This window comes from Sitophilus oryzae, unplaced genomic scaffold (assembly GCF_002938485.1).
Source record: "Sitophilus oryzae breed Bouriz unplaced genomic scaffold, Soryzae_2.0 scaffold_1000_pilon_pilon, whole genome shotgun sequence".
NCBI classification, from domain to species: domain Eukaryota; kingdom Metazoa; phylum Arthropoda; class Insecta; order Coleoptera; family Curculionidae; genus Sitophilus; species Sitophilus oryzae.
Window position 1 is genome coordinate 2,469,824 of NW_022145617.1, and position 19,535 is coordinate 2,489,358.

The 19,535-nt window shown below is 33.0% G+C and overlaps 1 protein-coding gene across 3 annotated transcripts in view; it reads left to right on the plus strand.

Moving 5' to 3' along the window:
- The window catches only part of LOC115881280 (tudor domain-containing protein 7A), a 56,411-nt gene that overhangs the window by 15,190 nt on the left and 21,686 nt on the right, over positions 1-19,535 (plus strand). For 2 of the 3 annotated variants that reach the window (XM_030898733.1, XM_030898867.1), the window contains exons 1-9: positions 156-339; positions 3,704-3,835; positions 3,992-4,190; positions 5,421-5,592; positions 9,894-10,075; positions 10,167-10,331; positions 11,359-11,614; positions 11,675-11,835; positions 15,621-15,807. In XM_030898733.1, the coding sequence (XP_030754593.1) occupies positions 3,739-3,835; positions 3,992-4,190; positions 5,421-5,592; positions 9,894-10,075; positions 10,167-10,331; positions 11,359-11,614; positions 11,675-11,835; positions 15,621-15,807 (1,419 nt within the window). In that variant the 5' untranslated portion in view covers positions 156-339; positions 3,704-3,738. Of the gene's footprint in view, positions 1-155; positions 340-3,703; positions 3,836-3,991; positions 4,191-5,420; positions 5,593-9,893; positions 10,076-10,166; positions 10,332-11,358; positions 11,615-11,674; positions 11,836-15,620; positions 15,808-19,535 lie in introns of those variants that run through there. The other variant, XM_030898800.1, reaches the window with a different exon arrangement.

A 19,535-nucleotide genomic window follows, 5' to 3' on the forward strand; every position in this document is an offset into this window, starting at 1 on the left:
TTAGACCACAGATAATAATTATACATTTTATATGATAGTTCATATATAAATAGATCTTCTGTGACATCATAACGCAGTAAAAAATGGCCAGTGAACGGTCGTGTAGAAAACACATCGCCATCCCTTTTTCTATATTCTGTCAAAGTGTCAACTTCGTTTTATCATATTTGTCATTTGTGACTGTTACAATCTGTTAACTGGAGTTTGTCTTTCGTTTTTACTTTTTAAAAAATTGATTTCAACGATTCAAGTGAGACTATATGCGATTGTATAGGAAGTAGTATTTGTTTAAAAGAGTATATTTCGCTATGACCGAATTATCGGACTGAAATTTTCCAGGTATGCATAATTTTGTAGTATGTTATGTAGGTTAGTAGCGCTGTTATAAAAAATCAAAAAAATCCTGACCTTAAATTTGTAAAGAGAATGCTTGCTTGTTGATTCTTCGGATATTTGTAGTTTTTTCGTTGTTACTGGTGTTTTTACATGTATATTTTGCTTTATGGGGCTTTATTGAAACTTCAGTTCAATGTTTTACTTGAAAAATTTGCTGTAAAAATATTTTTGATCAGATGGTAAATTTATCAAAAGAATGGGTTTCTAGGAAAGGGGAGATAAAGATTATTCATACATAACAAAAAATAATGTAATAATATAAGGTCTAGGTTGTACTAGTTTTACTTTTATGAAAGTGTTCTAATTAAGGATCATAACTAATGCATTTATCTTCTGTTTTCTGTTATTTTTTATACATTATTTTTATTTTTTAATTATTATAAAAATGCCTCAAGAGAAAGTTATTTGAGCTATTTTATGTACAAATGCTGAAATATATGGTACCTGTTGAAATATTAGGGTTCAGAGCTAATTATTTTTTATTAGGTTTTCACTTGGCTGGCTTAAGAAAGCACTCTTTATGGGGTATTCCCAACAAGCTATAAATTATATTATTTATGGTATGGGTTGAAGTGTAACTTGATATATTGTCCTCTTTAATTCCAGTCCTTGATAAATAAGAGTTTAAGATGGGTTTAAGTTAGTTTTGAATTCAGTAAGGAAGATATAGCTAGAGTACTATACAGGGTGTTTCAATCTTTTGTGAGGAGATTCCTCATGTAAAAATATCATTTTTTTTTTATATCAACATAGGTCCGATTCTGCTTTGTTTCTTAGCTACAAGGGGTTAAAATCTTTTTTTATTTATTTATTATAAATTTCTTTCAAGTGCTTTTTGCGATTCGAATAAAATTTTGTGGGTGAAAGTTACTATAAGTGCGATATATTTTAATGCTCAAAAAGTGTCGATAGATAAACCAGGGACGTGCATACGGGTTATCACTGAAATATTTTTCTAAAATAAAAACCGTGCGCCACTGACTTTTTTTCTCCTGTTAGCAACATTGGGCAGGCCCTTTAATGCCGATTAAAAGTTGTATCTTGATATTTTATGCATTTTAATCTTTTTGATGAGATATAGGCAATTTTATTAATCACATTAATAAAATTAAAATTAGTAAATTATTTATTTGATTTATTTTATTATTAAATTTGATTAAAATGTATAACAGTAATGTTCAGTCTGTGGTTCAGTGCTACCTACAGCAAATTGAATATAAAATAATTGCATTTAATACAATGACAAAAGACGTATTTTTTTAAAGTTTTAACATCCTGTAACTTTAAAACTATGCATTTTTGCTAACTATGCAGATGTTGCTATCAGATCTGTATTAGGGCAAATTAATAAAATTGCGTTTATATCAAGGAGACTAAAATCGACAAAATATTACCAAGGTGTTTATATCAAAATATTATCAAGGCGCCATCTGTCGGAGAAGCAAGTAACTAAAACGTGTATTGGGCTGGTTGCCTAAATTGTCAAGAAATCTGAAGACATTTTTGTTGAGGCGCCATCTTTTAATTAAGTCGACAAGTAGGCGAATCAAGCAATAGAATTTACTGGTAGATGGCAGAAAGTTACCGATAATTTTAGAACGTTCCAGGAACAGTTACCAGAGCATATATAAAGGCGCGTAATCGGCGGTTCAGCAGTTTGAAGTTTGAAAATACCGCTTTTTAAATTGCGAATCGGACAATTTGGCGAAGAAATTTTATAAATAGTTAGTTGTGTGTTAAATTAGTACAAATTGTGTGGAAATTGTGAGAAACATAAATTCGTTAAGTATTTTATCGTGAGTTTAAATTAGTGGACCCACGGAATCCGTAACAATAAGACAACTTTTAATCCGCATTAACGGTTTATACAATATTGCTAACAAGATAAAAAAAAAGTCAGTGGCGCACATGTTTTTCTAGAAAAATATTCCAGTCATGTCATAACCCATATGCACGTCCTTGGTTAATATGTCGACACGATTTTAGCAATAAAATTTGTCGCGATTATAGTAACTTTTACGCTCAAAATATCTTTCAAATCGCTAAAAGTCCTTGGAAGAAAATTATAATAAATCGAAAAAAAAATGAAAACTTTAATCCTGTAGTTACAAAGCAAAGCAAAATCGGACCTGCATGTCGATATAAAAAGGACCTACATATGTCGATATAAAAAATAAATGATATTTTTTCGTGAGGAATCTCACCAAGAGAGATGGCGCATGTTTTTGAAACACCCAGTATCTATAGGCTTGGTGCATATCAGTTCATTTCAACAAATTCCGACCGCAGCGCGACAGAAATCAGAAATTATCAATATATAGTTCCCGCCGCCGCGCCGTCATGTCGAATGTCGATAACGTTAAAATAATATTGAAATCGGGGTTTTGTCATAATATTTAAGTATTTAGTTTTTTGCTAGTGCAGTTATTGAGACTATAATAATAACCTCGTAAACAATATACTAATTGTTTACGAGGTTTGTGTGATGTAACGCTATTTCGGATAGTAAAAATGAAGGGAATGAGAATTCGAACTAGGCGTCTTGTTGTGTTGTGACAATTTCAAATGTTAATAAAATTGCCCAAAAAAATGTTAACGCGTAAAGGAGAGCGTAATTAGGGCGTTGTTGGACGCAATAACATTCAATAACTCAACTTTCCCGGATATTCAACTCTCCCGAAACAACATTTTATAGCTTCATAAATTCTTACACCGATTTGATCAATAGCAAAAATGGATTCAAGCATTTCGACGAAACAAGTGAGTAAACAAAGTGCACATTACATAATCAAAAAATTAAATAGACATAATATACTATGAGAGGATGAAATATAATTTTCAATATTAATGGTATACTTTTTTGATCAACTTGTGATTAAATGTTTTATAAACATCTTCTAAAATTAATTATGTACCTTTAAAAAATTTCGTTATAGCCGAAATAGCTCCAATTATGCCCCACTAGCAAAACCGGTGATAAAACTATACTCGCTACCCTAGTTGAACTCATATATTTTTTTTTAACTGGAATAATAAATTATAATGCAAGTTAGACCTTCTGAAGATATCAAAATATTTACCTTTTTATTTTTTTGTTAGAATTTCCACCAACTTATACTTTCAGAATAATTAACAACATACTAATTGTTTTGTTTACTCGCCATTTAAACCCGTGTATTTGTATGTATTCGTTCTTTACGATATTCTCCGGCGGTGGCAGCACCGGCGGAGAATGCACCAAGTCTATAGTAAACCACTTCAAAGAAATTTAATTTAATTTTATGGAAAACTCTTTATTTTGTTATAGTATTTTTCCCGAACTGAACTATAACTGATCCAGACATGGCTGATAAAGACGATTTAAGAAATGAAGTTATTAAAAATATTCGGAGTCTCTGTCTAACCGAAAAAGGTCCAACACCTGTGCGCCAATTAACTGGTAAGTAATAATAATATTAATAAGGGCATCCATCTTAAAAGCCTCAAAAACGCCACAAGCAATTTGGACGCACCCTAATCTTAATTTTTTACATATTTATATTTGTAGTTTTTTTATTTGTAATAATACTATAATGTAATTATATTTTTTTAATAGATGATTACAGAGCAATGATTGGTCAAAAAATACCGTTTCAAGAGTTGGGCTTTAAAAAATTGGAGGATTTTCTTCAATCGGAGATAACATTTAAAGTATCTTGGAGGGGTAATGATTTAGTGATTAAGGCTGAACCCACAGCGAAATCCGCACATATTGCCGACATGGTATCGAAACAAAAAACGTCAAAGAAGAAAATGTAAGTTTTATCCTACTTTTATTTTTTTTAACCGGTTGAAAGTGCGAAAGTTCAAGATCACTTATCATCTTTTTGATCATAATTTTACGGATACCGTTCTAGTTGGCTCGTTTACCGACAGATGTCGCCAAACACATTGACAATAATATGGTGTTAAGTTATTTCCCTCTCTGTTGTATTCACATGGACCTAGTATAAACGGGATTAACTATTTTACAACAAGCAAAAACTTTTATGAAGAATGAATTATCCTCATAAAATTAACAATATCTTTGAATAAAAAGATTAGGGAAGGAGCATATCTGAGCAAAAGTCTGAGATCGAACGCGACGGGGTCTATAATGGCCGGCTTAAATTCCGGTTTATCAGTGCCATTCTAATTTTATTCAAAACGAGTAAAAATATGATGTAGGGTACTCAATAATTTGTTTTTTTTTACGTTGACAATAAATGTTGGTAGTTGTAAAATTGTTATAAAAATACATAGTTCCAATAAAAATAGATAAGTTATAATAATTATTTATTAACACAACATTCGATACGCTAGTGAAGCAGGTAAGCCAAATTGACGTATCTAAATTCTTTGACATATAATCTTTGACAAGTAGTAAATAAAAGCAAAAATGCAAGAAAAAAATATAATTAGTTATTTTTAAGTGATTTGCAGTTATTTTCCTCAATTTTTGACCGAGATCTACCGCACGCTACACAACCAACTATTTTACAGTCTTTTTCGATAAATTGTAATAGTGTCATTGTTAGTGATGTGTCGGTATTTGAGTAACGCGATTTTGGAGCGGTATTTTTTTGTAACGTCGTGTCGCGCTCCACAACGAATCAGGAACCTATTACTGAAGAACGACGATCATAATGACGACAAAATTATAAATTATTTATAATTTGCAAATAAATTATTTATAATCGCTCTTGAAGTTAGCTCGAACCGTAGTAACCGCATAGCGACGTGTTTAGCTCCAGCCGACGAGGTCGCCAACCGACGAGGTCGACGCGCAACCGACGAGGTCGCCAACAGTAGTATCTGGAACTGGTATGTCCGTAGCGCCGCGCCGCGCCGCGCGATCTCGATCGGGACGTGTTCGCTCCAGCCGTCGCGCTCTCCTAGAGTTGTATTTCCTGTCATGAACAGAAGTAACTGCTGTAACTGCTGTGTTCGCTCCAGCCGTCGCGCTCCTAGAGTTTTAGTTCCCTACTTATTACATTTTTTTTCAGTTCAAGGGTTCATTTTAACAATTACCGTTCGACACACAATAATTATCAGCAGACTTCAAAATGGCGACCCAAATCGAATAATTCTTCACATTATCGCGGATCAGTCAGGCCGCAAGCCGTTAGTCATACTCAATTTGTCAACAGGGGTAAAACACCAACAGTAGCATCGAAGGTATGTATTTTTTAGGCTTAAATAAAAAAATTTCGGGGGTAAAACTTAGATATTATATTCTTCGTGGATATAGCTATGCCATATGTATATTACACACGAGTTTGTTTGCGGGACTTTCACATGCATTTTTTTATTTATCTCTTTCTAGAACAAAATTATCGTATAAGCCTATCCTTCTCTCTGAATACGCTACTGAGCATGTGCAAAACGATATTAGACCATGGTACAAAGAAAACAAGGTATGAAGGGGTGCAGGTAAAGTCAAAATAACACAATCAGTTTAAATTAAAATAATATAAACAGTCTTTATTAAACTCAAATTGATTGAGAAGCAGCCGTAAAGTCTTGGCTCAGGGGTTTGGCGCAAAATGGCGCGGAGTAAGATTCTACGCAAGCGCGATACTTTCTATTTTCTAAACAAGGGCGCATGCGCGGCCCTGAAATGGAGGCGATGGATGGATGGCTCACCCTAGTATTTGCGGTCGGAGAATGCACTGCGCATGTGTTAACATTCGAAAGTTAGGATGACTTTCGAAGGTCGTCTGGTCCCAACACAGCGCTTCAATCAGCTACGCAGTGTCTTGTTACTTTCTAAAAGAAAATCGGGCACCGCATGCGCACCGAGACGAAGACGGCAGGCGGCCTCCTGACGGCTGTCGGGTAGCGCAGGCGTGGCAAGATCGCGAAATCAAAAAATTACTAGTTAAACCCTATCTTAACCCAGAGAAAAAACTTGTCTTTCGTTTGTTCACTAGCCCACAGTCCAACCGTACGTAAAAACAGCACCCCACGGTGAAAATTGTAGGGTTTTCACGCTTTCCCTTCGATCACGGATGGATTACAGTGATATGAGATAAATATAGTAAACTATTTACTATTTCAGTTACTTAAAAAGTTAATTTGTATTGAATAATTGCCTACTATTAAAGGAAATTTGAGCTATAATCCTTGATGGGCATATTCTGGGTATGCAAATACTTCCTCTAAATTTTGGGCTTCGTTCAACTGATTTATTCTCAAAACCTGAAACATCTACATATAAAAAGAAGCACAGGTCACTAATTAAGTATAATAAACTTCACCCTTGGAATTACTTCTATTACAATTACAATACATTCATCTGCATTGGCATTTTCTACTTTTCGATGGGAAACAATGACCTTCCCAACATTTTTTAAATGATGTAACAATTCCTCTTGTGGTTACTTTTCCATATATATCCTCATGTCAATTCAGAGACGATGAACATGAAAATTATTTACCATAAACATCACAAACTAATAAACAATTTAATTTACAACCTAATAAACAATTTTATACCGAATATAGAAATAAATTTAGTATTCTTACCTATTATCGTCCAAATCCATGTTAATAGATAATTAATATTTTGAATTTTTGTCTTTTACTTTTAAATTTATTTTTGGAACGGCTGGTTTTATTTAGTAATTATTAAATTAAACGAACTAAAAAGTCAGAAAAAATGAACAATTCTTAACCATAACCTTAAAAAATGCAGATCTCCTGTCAACTTTCTTTATTTTTTATTTATTCCTTATTTCCTTAGTGACGTCACAGGTGGTATGCGCTAACTGAACGAAATTGGAGCCGCTATCGATCATACCTTGTTTTCTTTGTACCATGATATTAGACCTGAATGCCAACTTTTTCGCTGCGTTGACAACAATTACTAAAAATATGGACCGTTAAATTTTTTAATGAAGATATAACTGACACGTGTATTTATTATTTTGAAAATATTTGTTATTTTAATATACTTTTTTTATAAATTATACCAAAAATTAAATCATATAATGATAAATTCTTTTTTAAAAATGCTTTAAAATACTACTTTAAAAAATAGCTATGATGAATGAGCCTTGAATGAGCAAGACATAGAATCAGTAACCAGGGAAACGTTAAAATATGTTTTGACATTGAAAAGTCAAAATATATTTTAATAAAAAAATTAATGTCACCATAGATAAATGCAACAAGTTTAGATTGGAAAGCCTGCTATAGTGGTCGCTAACAACATAAACATAGATAAAAGACTTATACTATTAAATAGATAGGCAACTTATAATACATTTCAATTTTATTATACAAGGGCGCCTCTGTTAGATGGAGGAAGAAATACTAATGGAAGAGAGGGGTGCGGGGAAGGGGGGTTGTTTTAGTTAATTTAAAATAAATTTAGACATACATGTAAGAACACTTTGTGTGCTTTTAATTAGGTCGAACATATTATAAACGATAAATCAACTGAATTAAAAGCATACAAAGTGTTCTTATATGTCGGATATTAATTAAAAAATATATTAAAAAGAATAGAAATAGTATATATTAAGTTGTTACAGTTATAATTTAATCTTTGGCGGTTTTCAGCAAATAGCAGGCAGTTTTACATAATTTTCCTCCCTTTGAAGTGAATTGGAAACGGCTATATAATTTTGGTGTAGGCAAGATTCCCAGTTTGTTTCCGTTTGAGACCTGAAATAATAAAAACAAATTAAATTAGATGTAATCATCTGCTGATCATGCTAATATAACACAACGCGCGTCCTTAATTCCTTACATGCACCGTAATAAAATTAAATAACTGCTTAGCAGGTGGCATTTATTAGCAGTACTAATTTAAAAAATCTATAACTGTAAGTAGATATGTTTAATTTACTTACCATTGTATCCTTCGGAAACCAGGTGTACAACAATTAAACTCCATGATAAAAAATAATTAAGAGTCTGTACAAAACACAAATTGTCCCACCATTTTTAAAAAAACATTGTCTAAAACAGAATACTGGCAAAAACTCTGAAGGAATTTAATTTTACAATAATTCGACAAATCAAAACGAAATCAAACCGTAAAATCACAACAAAAGCGTCTCTGAGTGACAGTTAAAAATCAAATTTTATTATTGTCAGATATTGACATTTGCATTGATAATATTGACAGTTTTAATATTTTGCGCCTCTGCATCTTGGAGGAAAAACTATTTTTAATGAACCGTCATTTCCATTTAAGTTTCTCAGCCATGAACATAAACAAAAAGAGAAATAATTTTCCCTTGTCAATGTCAGAATCTTCAAAAATCATAATAGTCTTTCAAAATCTAAACCGCTCTCGTTAAAGAAATTCCGAAAAGTGTTTATAACATCCATTTTCAAAGTAATTATTGCTATCTTGTGAGTTTAATTCAAGTTTTATTTACTCCAACCGGTGATAATTGTAAAAAAGTGGCATTAAAAACTTAAAAAGCTGTGCTGTGAACTGTGAACTGCAAAAATCATCGTGGATCGTGGCATAACGTCGGTTTCCAATGTTTCATAGGTATTTCATACATGCGTTCTTTTATAAAATAAGGTTTCTCGTATGCAACACACTGTATTTTATTTATAAAATTAAAAGAAAATAATAATAAATTTGAATAAAAAATATTTGGCGATATAATTCCGGAAAAAGCCGAACCCCTCCGAAATTTTCTAAAGTTTTGTGTCGCAACTGTTGCAAGAATAGCGCCAAATAGTGTTTACATTATCCTTATAGGCACTTTCCAATCTAATGATTATTGTCACTTTTTGTGCTTTTTGTATACTGTTTGACCCATGATTGCCCGTGATAATAAAGAGATCATTGGAGTTTCTCTTCAACATGAAGGAATTTAGTTATCCACGAAGTTTATAAGATCTAAGGGCTAAAACTGGTTTTTACGTCTAAAAATAGTTTTCTAATAGTAAATAATCTGTAATTACCTGTAAAAATCGTAGTATTTTTGACGGTATTTTTTTATTGATTATTCATTCATTCCTCGTCGTTCTTATATATATGTTACGGTTAAGGTCCGATGTCCGGTTAATGTCGACATTACCCTGTTAATCTCGAGAATAACACACCACAAAACAACCAAAAACATAACCTAACCCAAACATTAACATGTTAATGTCGACATTAACCCGACATCGGACTTTAACCGTAACATATATCGTCCTATTGCTGCCAAAAGTCACTAACTAACATTTTTCCGAACAACCAAATTCAATCACTAACTATGTTTTGAAGCGGAGAATCGATTGCAAAAGTCGTTAACTACGATTTCTGGCTATTTATGTTTTATTTTAATACCGAATAGTTATTAACTATAACATCTTTATGCAATGCAATTCATCTTTAGACGCATTTTTCTCGGAAGTAATAAAAAGTAAGTTAGTGACTTTTGGCAGCAATGGGACGATATATTATATATTTTTACTACTTTTATTTATTTATTGACAATGTTATATAATTTTCCCAACAAAAGGTTGTTATTCCCGAACATTCCACTTTTCATTCTGAACCGTCTCAAGTGGAGAAATTCGATCTAAATCAAAGGCTCACGAACCGACTGAAAGAAAATAAGACTGCACCAAGCAATAATAACTATATACATCCACAGCCCTCTAATGGTATACATCCACAGCTCACTCAAGATAATCACACCAAGTAAGTTTTTTTTGTAGATTTCTTTTGTATTTCAAAAAGAAAATGATTATATTTTAATACTGATATTTTTTGTTTTTTCTTTTCAATGTAGGGACAGAAAAACAGAAGTATTACAACCGCCAGAGCAGAAATCAAAATTATTACCGACTAATCATACTAGGGAGACAGTTTTAACAGATATAGATGACACGGTCAATCCATTGTTAGCTACTAGAAGGAGAATTACCAAAAAAATGTCTGAACTTAGTTTGGAAAGGTAATAATTTGTCAGTATATTTTAAAAAAAATGTAGCTTGTCCAACGACAAGATCATTGACAGTGGTAGATGTCAAGAACGGTAAACTAATAGGATTGCTCATCCTCATAAGACGTACGTTCGCCTCTTCCCGCGCTTCAGCTGACAGTTGTGACGTCAATGTAGTCCTTGTCATGATAGTGTGTATTATTAGTTGCCTATGATAAACTTATAAAAATAACAGCTGAGAAATTTTGAGTTAATTATTTTGTCAATTTTAAATGTGAAAAAGGTGTTTTTAAAGTTTTTAGAGCTATAGAGTGTAAACATACGTTCATTTTGTGTTGTGGATTGTGACAAAGTGCTTACTAATTGCCTACGATATTGTTTATTAATTATTTTAAAGTAAAATATGGAAGTACTCTAAAAAGGATGCCTGCAAAAGGTGATGCTGGGAACTGCTGTTCTTAAAAATGCATTATCTGAGTATTTAATACGATTTATACAGTTAATTTTCTATACTGCATACATACTAAGGGTCGGCATTTCTGGTCTTGGGTGGGATTTTTCATGTGTACGAAGAGTACGGCCAACACGCTTAGTAAAATAAGATGTACTAAATAAAGACAGAAGGCGAGTATTTTCCCAAGCGCACGGAATCAAGCGTCAGATTAAGTAGTTATGTAATAAATACTTCGTATTTTTGTTTCTCCGACTTACTAGATTGTCATGACGACTCACTCCTATACATGTAAACGCCGACCTAAAGGTTCGCTGGTCAGCGGGGTATAAATACCTATATATAGTTTAAATAAATAAACTAAATAATGAATGTTTTGCATCCGGCAACCAATAATGCACGTGTGTGTATTATTGGTTGCCAGATAAGGACTAATAACCATGACAAGGACTACAATGACGTCACAAAGCGAGGAGTTTTCGCATGCACCTGGCAGACACTTTTGGCTGAATGAGCAGTCCTATTAGGTTAACCGTTCTTGGGTAGATGTGTCTGTCATTTTAAAAAACACGTTTAAAACATTTGTAGGGATAGTGGTAATAGCAGTCCTACCAGTGAAACACCAGTACCCAAAACACCAGAATGCGTTAGGACCGACAACCCATGTGGTAATAGCAGTCCTACCAGTGAAACGCCAGTACCCAAAGCACCAGAATTCGTTAGGACCAACAACCCATTAGCCGATTTGAAGTTATTTGCAGAAATTCATAATCTTGGGGAAGTTGTAGTTAATGTTACTCAAATAAAAGCCAAAAGAAATCAGTTCTATTCTTGCAAAATCAAAGTAAGTTCAATATGAGTGTTTATATCAAGTTTTTATATATTTTGACAATTTACTAATTAGGTTGGCCAACATGACATATACAGTAGTTATCCAGAGGACTTTCATAATCCGCTGGATTCGCAGAACTTTTGTTGTAACAAAGCTTTGGACGACTTAATACCTAAGAAAGCCAAGAGGAAGAAATCGTTGATGATATCCAGTGACATTGACATACTTGAGAGGTGAGATATTTTTTTTAAACCAAACTATTTTTTTGTGGATTACCATGTTTAGGTTCTAAATAAATCCCTTTTTTATGGTTGGTATGATACCTGTTATTATACCTTCGAGTTTCGATGTTAAAAAATCGTTCATTTTTCGATGTTAAAAATCATATTTAAAGTTTTTAAAGAACCACTTGTTTTTTTTATTGAATTAGTTTTTTTAGTTGTATTGTAGCACAGAATATCTAGCTACGCAACAGAAAAATACTCGAAATGAAAGAGCTAAAATTGCACAAATAAAATACTAGATGGCGCGACAATATCATAATCAGAATATAATTGGAAATTTTCAACTTTCGGTTTTGGATAGACGTAGATCGACGGCACGTCGACGGCCTTGAAGCTCGGCTAAAAATGCACAGTTGCCAGATTCAAACAGACTTTAATTGGCATCCCATTCTTTTTTTTGGTGTATAATAATTTCTTTCTATTCTTCGTTTCTTGTCAGATACACTTATATTAATTATTCGTTTGGCTTTTAAAATAGTTTTAATTTTATGTATATTATTAGAAAACATATGCTCTCAAAATACATTTTTAATATACACTACTTTATTATGTTAACTAAGAAAATAACTTTAACTACCTTTAAAATTAATAATATACAGGGCGATTGATAGTGATATTTATTAATGCTGAAACGTTAGTAATGAAATATACGTTTAATAACAATGGAAATGATTTATTAAAATGCAGTACAAAAAATGTTAATTGACTAAAAAAATACTATAATAACAATTTTTTTTTGTTTGCCACGTTATTTATATAGACCTAGATAGATTTTAAAGAGTGACACAGGTACAATTAATAATATATTAGTTCGGCATAAAAGTTGCTGTCACGACATCGTACAATAAATTAAAATTCATAAAATAAATTAAAATTATTAATTAAACAAATCTTTATAAAGAAACACAAGTATATCAAATTTGGGCCCAATCGAACGCCAGGAAATGGTATCGTAATATGGTACTACATTATGGTAAGCCTTGATATGCTTCATGGTACCATAATATTGCAATGTCATCAAAAATACGCAAGTATAATAAAATATGAGCCAAATCGAACGTCACTAAGTGATATCGTAGTGGAACGTCAGGAAGTGGTATCGTAGTATATTAAGGTACCACTTTATATATGCATCATAGTAGATGCATCATAGTACCATTATATTACAATGTCACCGAAGATACTTACTATACCAAGTTAAGCCCAATCGAACGCCAGGAAATGGTATCGTATATGGTACTATTATGGTACCTCTTGATATGCTTCATGGTACCATAATATTGCAATGTCATATCAAAATTATGTAAGTATATATCAAATATGAGCCCAAATGAACGTCAGGAAATGGTATCGTAATATGGTACTACATTATGGTACCCCTTGATATGCTTCATGGTACCATAATATGGTAATGTCATCAAAAATACGCAAGTATAATCAAATATGAGCCCAATCGAACGTCAGGAAGTGGTATCGTAATATGGTACTATATTAAGGTACCACTTTATATGCATCATACTACCATCATATTACAATGTCACCGAAGATACTTACTATACCAAGTATAAGTCGAATCGCACGCCAGGAAATGGTATCGTATATGGTACCTCTATCGTATATGGTACTTCTATGTACTATTATGGTACCTCTTGATATGCTTCATGGTACCATAATATTACAATGTCACTGAAGATACGTAATATACCAAGTTTAAGCCCAATCGAACGTCATGTATCGTAATATGGTACTATATTACGGTATCACTTGATATGCTTCACGGTAGCATAATATTGCAATGTCATGAAAAATACGCAAGTATATATCAAATACCGTATGATACCGAAAAAAACGGCGTCCAGTTGGCTGGGAAAAGACGATCGATGACATTTCCCATATAAATTTACACATAAAATGACAGCGATTTTCATTTCATAGCCATCGCTAACGCCGTTTTTTCCCGATCATACGGTATGAACACAATCGAACGTCAGGAAGTGGTGTCATAATAGTAGAACAATACTTATTATATTGTCGCCGAATTACAATCAAAATTCAGGATTCAGTTAGAATCAAACGTCAGGAAGTGATTTTATAATTCAGCTCGTAAGATTTAACTCCAACTAACATGGCAAGTTAAATACTTAAACGTTTGAAAAAAGAGCTCTTAATATGTTTATATGATGTAGCAAATTTGAAGCTAGGCTTTATCAGGAAATATTACAATATAAATTACACAATGGCAACACTGCATAAAATTCTTTTAAATTTCGTTTGTAGAAAACTGTTTTCTTTTAAATTTATCGCCCTCTGTTATGTAGTAGTGAAACTACCACATCAAAATATCTGATTTGGAGACAGGCTTTTAAAGCCTGTCTCCTTTTGCTACCTACGATTTTATACATGTAACGAGGCTTCTGTTGCGTAGCTAGATATTCTGTGATTGTAGTCATGTACAAAGAGGACAACTGTATTTTAAGTATTATATTTAATTTAACGTTTTTCAAACATGGTCCATTAGACTATATTTCTACTAGGTACCTTATTTTAAAAAAAAATTAAGAGTAAATTAACTTAAACATTCATAAAAATAGAAGTATTTACTGTTGTAGATTCTCAGTAACAATAAAAAAGAGGAATTTATATGGTAAACATTGAAATAACTTGAAGCTAAACTTTCTACCTGCTTATATTTAGAGCCAGTGTCTGACGACCTTTTTTTACAATGGCCCTAATATGTTTACTTCTAAAGTCGATAAGAGCCGTCAGTAGAAGTCCATACGAGTAGAAAAAAGAAACAGAATATCTTCCTTTTTGTCGGTCGCGCGTACACAGTGCTTTTTGTTCGGCCTATTTGTTCTGCTTATTCGTGTGCGCTCGGTTCGTTCGGGGTAAAATGCTCAAGTCTGGACGCACCTTTAGGAACAATACTGTTTTCGTCCTTTATTGATATAATGCTGAAAATCTCACGAGTTACATGTCTCACTCTACACATATTAAATTACATAGACGTAGGATGTAATAGAATATTCTGTTATGAAACGACTGATGGAATAGCAGCCATCGAGGATTTGAAAAACATGCGACACAACAGGCGAGAGAAAAAGTGGTAAGAACAGACTACGGCTTAGAAAAAATCGTCCGATTTAAATGAAATTTGGTATATCGATAGATTGGACCAAGACCAACTTAAACGTGTACGACACGTGTCGCTGTGACAGTTAGTCTTGACGTAAGAAACGTCAAAATTTTGTCCATGTGAGCGACGGTGCACACGGTCCCACCCAGCAAAGTTGGATACGACGTTTCGTTTACATCTTCATCAGTGTGGGACTAAGGATTTGACATTGAAGAAAAATGTCGGTCGATTTCGGCATAATTGGGGACGAACTACAGAATGACGCCTTCGAAGTTTCGAACTGATACCTCTAAATGGACGAAATCATCAGGATTTTTCTTAATTATTGGTCGATTTGAACCAAACTCGGCACGTAGATAGAGGTACCCGAATGGAGTTCTCAGACGGACAGACAGTCATTTTATTACAAATTTTGTGAACCAAATTATTTATTAATTTTTAATTTATTATTTTTATTCATTATTTGTGTCCTTCAAATCCTTCAATTTAATAGCTGTTAGGAAGAAGTTTCACTTCAAATATGCGCACAAAGTGCACACACAATTTTTTTTTCAATAATACGGTATAAAATTAAACTTGAACCTTGTATTTTTTACAGGATTCCCCCGATGTTAGAAAAACACACACGCGGAGTGTGGGCGTGGCAATTAAAACTAGATTATACCGACAAGTACAACGAGGTGTTGCCAGATGACTGGATTAAAATCATAGACAGGAGTTCTAGCGTTGAAATCGACAAAATGGGGTCTGAAGATTATATTTTATATCATTGTGCTCCAGGCACAGTAAGTATTTTTTTTTGTGTTATTTTTCTGCAGTGTAAATAATATTTTGAAATGTGCATGATTTCATTCAGTCGCCATGTTAGTTCGCCATACTTGTTATAGATATAGTGAACCTATATGCATATTTGGTCATTATATGTGTTTAATGCATACAGGGTGTCCCAAGCTGAGCGTGCATTAGAAGTTTCTAAAGAAATACAATATCTAACTGGAGATTTTTTGCACATCGTTGTTTCACAATGGGATCTATCAATTAAAAATATTTTCAATATGGCGGCACTTCCGGATATACCGGAAGTTGACGGCAACTTTCTTATTTTAAATGGGTACCCTCATTTTTTACTACATACTTGAATTCTCTATAAAATTTTATGACTTTTTACAAAAAATATATATAGCCTAAACGTCAAATTTAGTAATTACCACAGCCATTGTGACATAAAGAGAGGACATATGGCTGTCTCTTTCAAAAATTAAATTGTTTGAATGTCATATAATGTTGGCCATAGCTGTCATGGAATTGAGAGATTCTAGAAACTTCTAATTCACGCTCAGCCTGGGACACCCTGTATATGCATTTACACCTCATTATTCACATCTATTATGTATGAACTGAAATTTAATCTGAGGTTGAAAGAATCATTTTACAAAATGTCTCTAAGAAACTATCTACTGACTTTTTTAATTAGATAGATTGAAGGATAGGGATAGAAAATCAGACGTATATTCATAGATAATTGCATTATTTTTATTAACTGGCCATACACAGAGGTTATTTCTTGCAATTTATTGTGTTTTCTACAAAAAACATATGGAAAATCATGTGTGTAAGTGAAATCTATTCTCACACTTATTGTAAAATGCTTGGGATTTATTTTTGGGGTTCTACTAGGGAACTAGAAAACGTTCCAGTACAATGATCCTTTAATGATACTGTTACTAAGAAAACTTGGTAAGATGTTGGTTTTAAAAGGGTTAAAAAAATATTGAAAAATTCAAGAGAAGTAGAAGGAACGTTTAAAATGTGAAACATGTACAGAGTTTCGGTATTATGGTGAATCTCGTCTTCAGAAGAGACTTGAGGCTTCTGAGACTGTCGACTTCTGAAACCCGACGAATACTACATTGAAGATAGAAAAAAAAATGGGATAAATGGTTCGTATATATAATATTATTTCATAATATTAATATACAGATTTTTGTTCTCCGTTAGCATTCTTTTATAAATTGTCAACGTTTATGAACTTATATAACACAGCTCTAATGGTTTTTAAAACATAGGAATTGTTTTATTTGTTTTGTAAGTTGGAAGGACACTAAACAGCTACAAATGGATATTTTTAAACCTGGTATGGTGCCATATAAATTGTACTTTATATAAGGCTGGTATATAATAGTAAATAACACTGTCTGTCAAGACTGTGAAATGGAAGACTGTATTCAAGTGGGAGAGCAAGAGAAATAGAGAGGTATATCGACTATATCGCATTATACTTGTGTTGGGCGTTTTTATCGGTGTCTTAAAAACAATCGATGTTTCGTTACTAATATGAGATGTTTTTTAACCTCTTTGTTTTTGTTAATTGGTCCGATTCATTGATGTCATAAAACAGTTTCGAAGTTACTGAGGTTCGATTTTAAAACACTAACATTATGTTAATAAATACCGTAAAAGATTGTTTTTGTTTTCATCTAATTGCCATATGACAGCGCTATGTTTCACTTCTTTGTAGTGTAGATTTGTATCAGAAGAGGGTAAGTTAGCGAAAAATGTCTAGAAAATAATAGAAGAGGTTATTTTTATTTTTTGATTTGGTTAAATTACAAAAATGCATTTCGGGGACACTAACCATAATTATTATAACAGCACAGTAGACAGGCACAACATTTGGCAATGATAAAGTCATAGGTTGACAACTTAAGGTATGTTGACATTTGACTAGTTTCGCATTGTTACTTGTTCAGTTCTAATTTAAAATTTAAAAATAGATGCAGTTTTTATTTATTAATTACCTAAAATCGGCTAGTCCAAAATTGTTCGAATTTGGCATGTTTATTCAGCATACGCAGATCTTTAAAAAACAATTTACGACTTGCTGTAAAATGAATAGGGGAGCCAATATTTGGACAGTTCAAAATTTGCATGTGATTTCCTAGGTTTCCAACTACGATGCACCACCCGGTATAAGGAAAATATACCACGTGACGCGAGTATATAAGAGTCTATTGGTTCATTTACCATCCTTGTTCATAGCATTAAGCGTTGTGACGTTTCCATCTCACTTTCTTGGCAGATACCTACGTTATTTACCAGCCTTATATAGAATGTGTTACTTTATACTATGTTAACAAAGTTATTTCGTTTTACAGGTTCTCAAAACACAGGCAGAAAGACTAGCAGAATTTATGAAGAGTTACAAGGATACATTAAAAACCTGTAATGAAGAATCAGAGAGTACAGCTTTTGGGAAATATGTTGCAGCAAAACATGCAAGATTAAGTGAAAACAGAAAGATGTATGCTGAAACCCTAATTACGAAAATATTGCATAAAGCGGCTCAAAATGAACTAAGTGAAGATACAAGCATTCACGATCTTGAGCTATTAGATGGAGATACTTCTTCACCAAGTGATTTATTAAGAAGAAAACGAAGAAGGAGGAAAACAAGGACAAGAATCTTTGTTTCGTCGTCATTATCTTCAGCTAATGTAACGTCAACATCTACATCTTCAGCAGCAAGCGTGAAGGATCAAAAGCGTTCACATCACGTAGAAGAGTGATTTAACTTTTTTTATTATTTAAATTTTATTAAACATAAATAGATAATATATAGTAAATTACGTAATATATAAACTAAAAGGTTATACTTTGCCTTACTGGTGTATCTTGTTTAGAGTTTGTTGAGTTTATGTTGAGGTAACGTCTCCTTTTGACTGCTAAGGCTAATCTGGACAGACCCTACTTTGTTTACGCGGTGTTCGAACCGCGGCCCTCGGCCATATCCTTGTCAATGGCGACTTGGCGAGTGTCTCAATCGACTAGGAGATATCCGATCTCATCCGGCCTTGAACCAGCGCGAATGAGCAGTGCGTGTCAATAGATTTTACACCATAGATAACCCATCTTCAAACCATTTGACCAATAGGAAAATAGCATTTTGACGCAAGCGTATTGTTTCCATCTGCTAAATAAGGACGAACTTTTGTTCCCAAATCGTACAAACTCGATTTTCTCTTTTAATACTGGAACATAAATCCTCTCATTGCTTATATGGGAATGCCGTAGTATATTCTTTTGTATGTACTGTATGATCGAACAAAACAGCGTCCAGTTGGCTGGGAAATGACGATCGATGACATCTTCCATATAAAAAATGACAGCTTCATTTCATAGCCATCGCTAACGTCGTTTTTATTCGATCATACGGTATATATGTTACAGTTAAGGTCCGATGTCCGGGTAATGTCGACATTACCCGGTTAATCTCGAGAATAACACACAACAAAACCACCAAAAACATAACCTAACCCAAACATTAACCTGTTAATGTCGACATTAACCGGACATCGGACTTTAACCGTAACATATACATGACAATTAATTCAAGGGATGTTACCACTTATTTTTTTTGTACGATATTTAGTACATTTTTAATATGAAAGAATAGCAGTACAATTGTGTGTTTCAGGGAAGCGGTATATTCTTTTATATGTACCATGTTGGCAAA